Source organism: Mangifera indica, chromosome 1, assembly GCF_011075055.1.
Source record: "Mangifera indica cultivar Alphonso chromosome 1, CATAS_Mindica_2.1, whole genome shotgun sequence".
Taxonomy (NCBI): domain Eukaryota; kingdom Viridiplantae; phylum Streptophyta; class Magnoliopsida; order Sapindales; family Anacardiaceae; genus Mangifera; species Mangifera indica.
The window spans coordinates 19,569,719-19,581,150 of record NC_058137.1 but is presented as its reverse complement, the minus strand read 5'-3'; the positions used below and the strand labels follow the sequence as shown (position 1 = coordinate 19,581,150).

Genomic DNA, 11,432 nt, shown 5'->3' with positions numbered 1-11,432 from the left:
CAATTTCTAAGCGTCCCTTTCCATCTGTTTTCCTTTCACAAGTCATAATAATAATAAACACTTCTTTAAAAACCACTGACACAAAATAAAGAAATCTTCCCTTCACGTTTACACTAGAGCTTGATTTTTGCGGAGCATTTACGGTTACCTGCTGAGCCATAAATGGATTGCGGCAGTGCAAAACACCAAGGCAATACTGCATATTGAAGAAGAGTTTTCTTTTTTTTAAAAGAAAATATCCCCACCAATCCTACTGTACATGATAAACTTCAAACATTTAACACCTTCTTAAAGTTAGAGCAAATCCCCCACTACCCCGGTAGAAGATTAAAAAAGAAAACATGAATAAAAGCTAACACAATTCTTGAAACTTAGAGAACAAACACTCCCCACTACTAAAGCACTTCAAATGCTAAGAAGGTCGGGTGGTGGTGACTGAGGTGGTGCCGGCCGATGATCTTTTGAGTCCTTGATTGATGCATTAGGAGACTCGAGACTGGCCGTGGCTAGTTGTGGTGAGAACTCGGTGACAGTTGAGTCTCCCTGTTTTGAGCTTGGTGGCTTTGGGACCTCTGTTAGAATTTGAACCACTTCTCGCATGGTTGGACGCTCGACAGCCTGTTCTTCAACACAGAGCATTGCAACATAGAACACATGCATCACCTCATGGAGAGGAACTGAGGGAAGTCTTGGATCCAGAATCTTTAGAACTCCTTCCTTGTTAGAGTCTGTCAATTTTCGAACCCACTGAACTATGTCCACACCATCACCAAATTCCCCTACTGGTTTTCTTCCAGTAATTAGTTCTAATAGGACTACACCAAAGCTGTAGACATCACTCTTCTCATCCACCTTCAAAGTGTAGGCGTATTCTGCAAAGAAATACATGTGAAATTAGTCAAATCTAAAACAAGAAGTTAAAAATTATGGACTGTTTGGACTCTAATTAATTATTTAAATGTAAGACCTCAGTAATAGTCAAACAAACAATCAAAAGGATGATGTACTTTATAAGATTATCTAACATTTCAATGCAGAGTATCACTCTCCGCCAACTGAGACTGATTGAACCAGAGAAGCAACATCTTCAAAACTCAAATTTTGTTTATTGGAATTTCTTAGTCAAACTAGATATAAGCACAGCAAATTATGGTAGCCATTAATGCAACATTGAGGTCATATATATCAACCTAAACAAAAGTATGGGCCAATAATAAATTCTGTGCAGAGAAACAAGTTAATCACAATTAAATCATTATTAAGATTTAACCAAACCTGGAGCAATGTATCCATAAGAACCAGCAATAGCAGACATGCACTCTGATGTTCCTGAATCTTGCAAGAACTTGGCTAGTCCAAAATCAGCAACATGAGCTTCAAAATTGGAATCAAGAAGGATGTTGTTTGACTTCACGTCACGATGAACAATCAAGGGTGAACAATCATGATGAAGATAGCAAAGCCCCTTAGCAGCCTCCAAAGCGATCTTATACCTTGTATCCCAGTGCAAATGGCCCCCTTTCTTGCCATGAAGGACCTCCCCCAAGCTCCCATTAGGCATGTACTCATATACCAAAAGATTAGTCTCGTGATTGGAACAGAATCCCAACAACCTAACAATGTGTCTATGCCTAATCCTTCCCAAAGTTTGTATCTCAGCATTAAATCCATGATCATGGGAGGAACCTCGGCTCATTGCAGGGAGTCTCTTGACAGCAACCTGATCACCACTAGGCATAGCACCCTTGTAAACAATGCCAGCACCTCCTTTTCCAATTATGTTATCCTCCTTCAAGCTATCAAGAACATCATCACAAGTGAAGTCTAGGCGCTGGAATGCGGTCAATTTCCAAGCACGAGAATCGCTAGCCTTCTTCAAAGACCTTGCCTTGATGATTGCAGCAACTGCAAATGCAATCGAGCACACAAGTAATCCAACCACAAGTAACAGCTTGACAGAAGCGGATAATGGACCTTTAACATGAGGCTGGTGGGTACCATTGGCAACTCCGTCTTTACAAGGTCCCAAATAAGGACCACAAAGTCCAGGATTACCCAAAAACGAAGTATAATTGAAGTAACTAAACTGACCAGTTCCAGGAACCAAACCAGAAAGATTGTTATATGAAAAATCAACGCTGGTTAGGCTCTGCATAGAAGCTATAGAAGCTGGAATGTTACCAATAAGGTGGTTCCTTGACAAATTCAGATAATTCAATATTCTCATACCAGTAATTTCATTAGGAATCTCCCCAAAAAGTTCATTTCTACTCAGATCAACAAAAGTCAGAAGCTTACACTGGCTAATCTCCGGGGCAATCCGACCAGAAAACTGGTTGTGGCTAAAATCCATCTTTGACAGCTGCTGTAACCTGCCAATCTCAGGCGGGATTTGACCGGAGAACTTGTTACCGTCAAGTAGAAGCTTCTGAACTCCAGAAAAGTTGCCAATAGTAGCGGGTAAAGCACCCGAAAGCTGGTTGTTGGATAAACTAATTTGACCAAGATTAATCGAGATGGAATCGGACTCCGGGAACTCCCCTGTTAAGTAATTATCTTGCAACTCAACCTGACTAAGATTCGGCAACCCAAACAGACCTTTCGGTATAGATCCATTGAGAAAATTCTCTCCCATTCGTATCCGACTCAACGATTCGCATTTCCCCAACGATTCTGGAATGGGACCAAACAAGAAATTCCCCAGAGTGATTAAAGTTTGCAAGGAGTTACCGGAGCACATGTCAGGAGGCAACGTTCCCGTTAGCTTGTTGGACGAAAGATCTAGATTCCGTAGCTTGCCGTTAGAGCCCAGTCTTTGAGGAATGCTTCCGGTAAAGTTGTTTTCCCACAGCTGTAGCACCTCGAGCCGCGGTAACTCTCCAATAAACTCCGGAATAGAACCGTGAAGTTTATTTCTGAAAAGATTTAACAGCGTCAAGTTGTTCAACTCGGCAAATGAGTCCGGTATCTCGCCGGTCAACATGTTGTTGGACAAGTCCATCGACTTCAAGCTCTTTAAACTACCCAGCTCCCTCGTTAACGGTCCTGAAAGAGTGTTAACTTGAAGAAACAGAGTGTCCAAATTTTGCAAACGTCCTATCTCAGCTGGTATTTCACCAGACAGTCCACAGTTAGCTGCGTCAAACCGAACTAACGCCGATAAGTTTCCGATTTCTGGAGGCAAACCGTCTGTATAACCGTTATAGTAACCAATGTAGAGCTCCCGTAACTTGGTTAAGTTACCGATTTCTCCCGGTATTTTTCCCACCAGTTCGTTACCGGAAACCGCCAGATACTCGAGAAACTCCCAACCACCATACTCTGCGGGGATCTGTCCGCCGAAATAGTTCCCTCCGAGATGCAAGTGGCGTAAGTTACGGAGCTGTGTAAGAGCAAGCGGCAAGTCACCAGTCATGTTGTTGTTATACAAGTCAAGGACCTGTAAATTGACGAGCTGAGATAACTCGTTAGGGAATGAACCATTAAACACATTGTTGGAAAGGTTCAAGAAGACGAGAGCCGAAAGCGCCGAGATCTCAGGGGGTATGGGGCCCAAGAACTGGTTGGCGGCCACTGAGAGGTTCTGGAGGAAGCGGAGGTGAGCCAGCTCCGGAGACAGAGTACCGGACAGGTTGAGGCTGGACAGGTCTATGGAAGTCACGTGACGTCGAGCGTCGCAGGTGATGCCGCTCCATGTACAGTGGCTGGTGGTCTCGTTCCACGACGAAAGTGAGGATTGCGGGTCGTCGGTAATGGCGGATTTGACGGAAAGAAGAGCTTTGTATTCGGGGACGTTACGGGCGTGAGAAATGTGAAGTAGGAGGAGGAGGAGGAGAAAGGGGAGGAGGAGGAGGAGTCTCATTATGTTTTTTTAAAATCTGTTTGTACTTTTTTGCGTCGAGTTTGGAGGGAGAAGAAAGAAGGGGGGGAAGGTGGGAGTTGTGAGTAAGGTGAGCAAGTGAAGAGGATGAGAGGCGTGATTTTATTATGATTTTTTTTATTGATTTTATTTTGGAAAAAAAATAAAAGAAATAAAAGGTTAAATATATTTTTTGTATTTAATTGTTTGAATGTGCGGGGGAGGGGGTTTAATTATTGCCAAAAAGGTTCATTTATTTTCGTTTTGGACTCTTATTGTTCGTTAGGTTAGACTGTAAAGAAAAAGACACAACAAGTGAATATCCAAACCAAATTTATGGAATATATATCAAAGTTTATTTCGAAATTTATTTTCTAAAAATGTGTTTTTATTAATTTTACATAATATAAATATGTTAAATTTGAAAATTGATAACTTCAAGAAGGGATAAAGCTACGGCCAAACAATAATTTCCTGAACAAGAAACAATCTCCCGTTGTGTGATCTCAATCAGCTTGCGAAAAATGCATACTAGTCTACATCAAATAATAAATATAAATTTTTACATTTTTTAATTCAAAACCTGCATTTAATTAACCCAAATTAAATATTATTTATCTTGAAGCTGTTAAAATTTGTACAGTGTGTTAATCCTATTCCTTGGATCCCCTATGGGGGAAAAAAATGAAAATATTCTTTTTAATGTTCTTTTCCTTTCCTCTTTTCGGACAGTTGTAAATTCCAATTATCCAATTATGAGCTTTGAAAACTAATGTTAAAATGACTAAAACAGAAAAACAGGAGGAGCTCTGAGGCTTTGCGTTGCGTTGCGTTGCGTCGGTAGGTAAAATAAAAGTTCCACGGTCAAATTTCAAACATACAATTGGGCAAACTACTATTTTCAGGAGAGGAAGATCTGCTACTCCATTTGGTACCAAACTGTGATATCTTCCTTCACTTTAACCGCCCTTGATTAATGATAATCATAGTTTTGTTAGTAAGCCAGACTGATAATCAGATTCAAAGGGACCCACTCATATTCATGATGTACGAAAAGTGGGACACACGAAAGTGACGGAACAGGATTGGGTCCCAGATGAGCATATTATTGTATGGGAATAAAATAAAAAAAAAGAATCATTATGATGATGACGATTATTGAGTTTTCTCAAGCGCTGAGTGCAGTGCGGCGTCGTTTGAGTTTTCACCCTTTAGAAGATAAAAGGATGAAGAAAATAAAAGAAAAGATAAAATGATTTATAATTATTAAACAGTAATAATTTTGCTGGTGGGGTAAAATTTAAAAATAAAGTTGGTCAAATTTTGTTGACTGACTGACTGACTGACATGGAGAGACACGAGAAGTGGTGTTTTCGTTGAAGCCCATCTCTGTCTCACTAAGCTTTACAAATCGCATAATTACAAAGTTTTCATATATGGAATGACGGTTCTGTCCATCTATGTTGAAAATTAGGTACGAGTTGGTACGACTGAGTCAGTACAGTAAGAACGGATGGTCCTGAATGAAGCAGTGAACAGAAGCCAGTTTGCTTTAAGAAGGACAAAATGACCAAACAGTCCTTTCCATTTGATGCCAAAGAAAGCGACAAGGTAACAAGGGCAGAGTTGTTTTTTTTTAACAGGACGGTAATGACTTGATTTGGTGGGCATTTAATGAAATTTAAATCAAGTGTCTCTTTCAAAGGGATCAAACAGCTCATCTGATTCAAGGGTTATTTATGTAATTTGACAAAAATATTCTAACACACAAGCTTATCTCTTATCCTTATTTGATCGAAGGATCCAAACCCAATGATTCTGCTACTCCATTTATCTTAATAAAATTGTAAGTTAGTTTAATTGACAGTGATTAAGTTTTAATTAATTGGATTAAAATGGGTGTCAATGAACGAAGCAATTAAGGGGTTAGTTGGAAATTCAGATATAAAATTTGTTGTTTATTGGGAGTGGGAAGAGATTCGCTGGTTTTATCTTCTTTTTCAAACGCCTTTCACTAAGAACTAGAAGCATTGGGCTAAGTTATGCAACCAAAAAATTAAAAAAAAAATTAAATTAAATCCAAAGCCCAAAGCTATTTCAACCCAGAAAACACGTTATATCAATTCTCGATTACTGTTCCTTTTGTCCCCTCTTCCTTTGTTTGAAAAACACAGAGACTTTCTCCTCACTTTCCCTTCCCTTGCTTTCCCTTCACTTTCTTCCCCAAATAAACCGAAATCTTACTTAAATTTTTCCGATGAGGAACAAGTTCAAATAAATCGGTGTTGGCGTACGTATTTGTATTGGTATTTAGGTAGGTTCCAAAATATGTTAGTTTACTAAAATAAAGCAAGTAATATGTTGAGAGGACATGGATGGGGCCTTCGTTTGAATCTAGAAGAAGAATGTGGCAAATGATAATTACAAGCGGTACTAAAAGCATCGCAACCTGCAAAAGCCAATTTGCTTTGTCCGCTCTTTTACATTGTTTACAGGAATCAAACTAGAGTATATTAATTAATGTCTACTTTCAACTTTATATGTGACTGCCATACATTCATTCGTTTTTATCTTAGTATGACTCAATTTCAGTTGCCAAGGGCAGCAAACGCCTTTCCTTTTACCAAATAAATTAGGCCGAATGACTATTTTCCACCCAGTTTGCTAAAGTGATAAATTCTCACTCTTTAAGTTTTAAAAAGTTGAATTCTCATCCCACTCTCTTTCATTCAAACTTGAATTCTGTATCCAATGAAAAATGGATTTAAAAAAAAAAAAAAGTCATGATATAAAAATTGGGATTGGCATTTATGTTGATGTTGAGTTAATAGAAGCATTAAAACCTGGGAGTTTGACCAAAGTGAAATTAATGCTCATGTTACAAAATTAGGTTAGTACAAAGTAGAGTAATAATAATAATAATAATTAGGCTAAAGTTGACCTTAAGTAAAATATTTATACTGGCAGTGGCTGTGCTTACAAAAGCTGATTCTATATGTCTGTCACATAATGCATAGTCATTATGATGGGTATCTCACAGACGTTACCTTTATTTTCCACATATTAATTAAATTACACAACATAATACTTTACTCCGTTACCTTTATTTTCCACATATTAATTAAATTACACAACATAATACTTTACTCCATAACGTAATCATTCACTTGCTCAATAAATTTAATTCTTTCTTTATCTGCTACGATTCTAAATGATATGGATGTATATTATATCAATTTCAAGCTTAATTTTCTAATAATAAAGGGGTGTAATTGAAATTGAAAGAAAATGATGGGTTAATTTAATGCGTTTTTTCCCCTAAGTCTGTACTTCTAAACGACATGTAAAATGACGTTCCCGTTTCGTTCTCTTAAGATTCTCCACTGCCCATCAATTCAATTTTTTTTTTTTTTTTTTATGTATCGAAAGTGATTGAATTTAATCCTTGAAGATTTATAATTAATTTAATTTTGCATCCACGTCAAAATTTAACTGGTTGCCTCAGGTTAATATTATTTAAAAAAAAAAAACCAAAAGACTATTTCCCACCAAGTTTTACCCTAATCTCAAAAACTCAAATAATCAACTATCTTTAAGCTAATATTAAAATAATTATTAAATATAAAAGTAAAACCATCATTTTAACAAAATATTAAAAAATATTTTATCTTAAATCTTAATTTTAGTAAGTGACTTTTCCTCCTCCCCTAAATCTTTGATTTTTTTTTTTTTCATTTCTTTGGCCATAAAAAATTATTGATTTCCAATCTAAACCCAGCCATTGGACAATGCTTTAATGGACAAGGTTTTAAAAAGATAACGTTTCAATGGATAATGCTTTGTCATCTAGCGAAAAACGACAAGTCATTCAAGGATGACGAGCGTCGTCCAAATGAAAGTTTCGATTGGATTTTGAGGAGAGGGCCGCCATTTGCGGGGGAAAGTAACTAGATTTCGGGATATCAAACCCCAAAGGTGAAAAATGAATTTTTTAAACTTTTAATTTTTGGACAAAATTATTAGTTTTTCAAATTAAAGGAGAAAAATAAAATATAATTTTAATTATTCTAATATTATTAATTAAATAACGATTTTACCTTTAATTTTAATAAAAAATTCTAGAATGTGTAACAATAAACTAAATTTTGGATAAGTATTTAAATTTTTTAAATATCACATATATATATTTGTCTTTCTTACCAAAACGTGGGTAGAAAACAGCCTTTTGGCCTAATAAAAATATTAAAATTCGAACACCCAATAATAAAGTTTCGGAGCATGGGCCAGCAAACGGTTCCAGCCAAAAAGCCCATATGAACATTAAAGTAACTTTTTCACCTTTATGGATGAAGCTTCCAAACATCAGGAAGACTAATTCTTTTTGTATTTGTATGATGCACTTGTACCTTTGATTAAGGAAATAATTAATTTAAAATTAACGTGAATATTGAAATCACATAAAAAAGTCCATTTACACCTTTAAAATTTTAAAAAGAAAACGTTGAAATGTGTATTTCATACTTGAAATATTCATTATAAAGAAACATGCACGCTTGTTACATAGTTTTTGCATCCACAAAAATGAAGCATAGTCAAAGAAAGGGCATACATCATTGTTGTTGGAGTAAACGCAATTCATCGATTTTTACAAAGTTAGATTAAAAATAACAAAATCGAAATATGGGTGCTGCTGGCAATTGCAAACTCAATTAACTAATGTAATGCAAAGAGAACAACAATGGTGTGGTCCTTCAATTTTATGGTCATAATCAGGGCATGTGAATGGATTAATTATTTATTAGTAGTTCATTTAAGTTAAGGCAGCTTTCTGCCATTTTTCTGTAAATTGGGTTTTTTTTAATCATGAAGGAAATTAATGAGGATAAATTTTATATATTGAATAATTTTAAATTAATAATAAAATAATATATAATCATATAATGACATAATATCTATATGCCTAATTATATAATTAAAAATAGATACGTATGATATAGTTTCGTTTATTTTGGTCAAGTGGGTTCAGTCCTTTCAACTATAGTTCAATTCTCGGTGTGTCAGTATTTGCTCTCTTCTGGAAAAATAAAAAATAAAAAAGAAAACTATTTTCTCAATGATTTATGAGTTTAATAAAATTTTACCCTTCTCCAATGGCTTTGTTTCATATTTTGTTGTAATGTATCATTTTAAACATGAAAAGCTTTTTATGATCAGTACAGTGAGATTTTACCAATGCAGATACTTATAATTTCTTCCATAGGCTTTGGGATGGTGCACAAGTTTGCTTATTATCTCCATCATATATCACATCTTATTTTAGAAGATTTTGAAAAGATTTTTTGTAATGTTTTTCAGGTGGGAGCCTCTAAACATGGATGGGTCCAATACACTTATAAATTTGGGCCTGACATTACATTAGGCTACTTACAATAATTTCATATTGGCTGCGGTTCTTGCTGGTAGAAATTAATGGAGCCAAGATTAATTAAGTTCGTTCTTGCTGTAAGAAAAATCTCCATCCGGGAGTTCCAGACCTGAAGTGGTCATATTAGATTAGGAGTACTAGAATAACTAGATAATTTTGCTGTTGGTATCCCCGTTAATAAAATATATATATATATATATATATATATATATATATATATATATATATATATATATATATATATATACTTTGAATATATAAAATAAATAAATAGATAATATATTATCATTTAATTAACTAATTTTAAATTAAAAATAACATAACTCTTAATAACATGATGATCGAATCTTGATTATATATGATATTATATTATGTTTAATAGTCAATTAGTACTTTATATTTGAATTGTTAACTAAAAAGTTTTTGAAAAGTATTAAAATTATAATTAATATTGCCATATTTTTGAAAACGTATTATTGGCAATGTGTCATATTAAACCCGTATGTATATGTTCTGTATCCAAATTTTATAACCGTTTTTTTATAAAAGTATTTTTCACCATTTATCGTATTATACCTTTATAATTTCCATGCCATTTTTTTCTCATTCTCGTATTTACTAACTAGCATTTGTTCAACTATATATTACATAAGTCCACCTTCTAACACTTACTACACTTCTCTTGTGTTAAATTCTTCTCCCCACAATGCCAGCTCCTACGAGGGGCGCTCCACGTTCTACAGAAGTGTAAGAAACCTGCAACTATAGTGATAATTTGTTATCTCTAATCAACCAATGTTACAAATTATGGCAAAACTTGGTGGAAGAAGACAATTGCAACGAACAGTGGACGTTCCATGTCAAGAACGATTGTTCTTGGTCAAAACTTTATATTTGGGCAGAATGCCAATTGAATAAGAGAATGAGGTTGTTTTGGAATGGAACAAGCTTGAGTTGAAAGAACGGGTGTTCCTAAAGGAAGAACAAACTTTATGGACTTCACTGACATACTAAAACAAAACGTATCACGACCATAGAAACAACCAAATAGAAATAGCATTATTAAAACATTTTAGAGTCAAGAAACTCATTCCATCATGCTATATATTGAACAATATCATATTTATTTTTTTAGCATGTCTATGATATTTCTTAGATCTAGGGCAAATTCTCTAAATTTTTTGTGGATCTTTGGGCACGATTTTGAAGACTAAGAGTGTTAATTAATTAAAGTGGCTAGATCTTGTGATTTCATCATGTGGATGATCAATGGGAAGCCTTTTTACTCATTTTTATACTTAGTTTTCAAATATTTCTTTGTTAATGATAAGTTTGCTATATGATTTAATGGATTTGATGTTTAATTTCATAGATAGCTAATTTTCTTGTATTAAGGTCGTGCAATGGTCCATCTATGTTAATGTATTGTTGTTTGATTTTATTTTTTGAGTGGTTTGGAATATGTTAGTTGCATGATAATGGTCTTTATGCTTGTTGGAATTTGACCATCACTTACATCATTTGAAGTCTAGTTTTGCAACCTAAAGAAGATATACTAAATTAAACATAATTTTTAACGTATACCATGAAGTAAAATCGACTAGAGATATGATTCAATTTTTTTGTGTGACTTTTAGCAATAAGGTGACTCACAAATCCCATCATAAGCTAGAAAATTTACAAATTATAATGCATTTTTTGAATTCAACTTTAATGGAGATATATGAAGTTATGAAGTGAAACATACTTCTTATTAAGCGAAATCCACAACATGCATTGCATAATAGGCTAGTACATATGTCTTAGTAAGTTATACCATTATTTTCATTTGATTTAATTGCATATTGCAGCTGTTTCATTGGTTAATTTGATTTAATCCAATAGTAGATTTAATTCCCCATTGTTTTTGTTTGACTCATAATAGGTGATTATATAATATCAATACTTAGATCAATTACTTTATGTGGGATTGATATTTGGTCTTTTGTTCACTGTATTACTTGATACTATAATACCAAGTGGAATGGTTTAGGTTCATTTTAGTTTTTCATAAATTTGATATGTGTTTGTGGATTAAAAATTGATTAGGTGTGGAGAAGGTGTGAAGTTTAGCTTGATGTATGGTTGTGCATGGAGAATACATAGTTA

At 34.6% G+C, this 11,432-nt stretch overlaps 1 protein-coding gene across 1 annotated transcript; it reads right to left on the bottom strand.

Annotated features, from left to right (window-relative positions):
• Nucleotides 1–203: 203 nt before the first annotated feature.
• Nucleotides 204–3,962, bottom strand: LOC123223872 (leucine-rich repeat receptor-like serine/threonine-protein kinase BAM1). Its single transcript, XM_044647326.1, has 2 exons — nucleotides 1,276–3,962; nucleotides 204–872 (listed from the first exon to the last, which is right to left on the bottom strand). The coding sequence occupies exons 1-2, from the start codon at nucleotides 3,860–3,862 to the stop codon at nucleotides 406–408; spliced, it is 3,054 nt and encodes a 1,017-aa protein (XP_044503261.1). The 5' UTR covers nucleotides 3,863–3,962; the 3' UTR covers nucleotides 204–405.
• Between the last annotated feature and the right edge of the window lie 7,470 nt (nucleotides 3,963–11,432).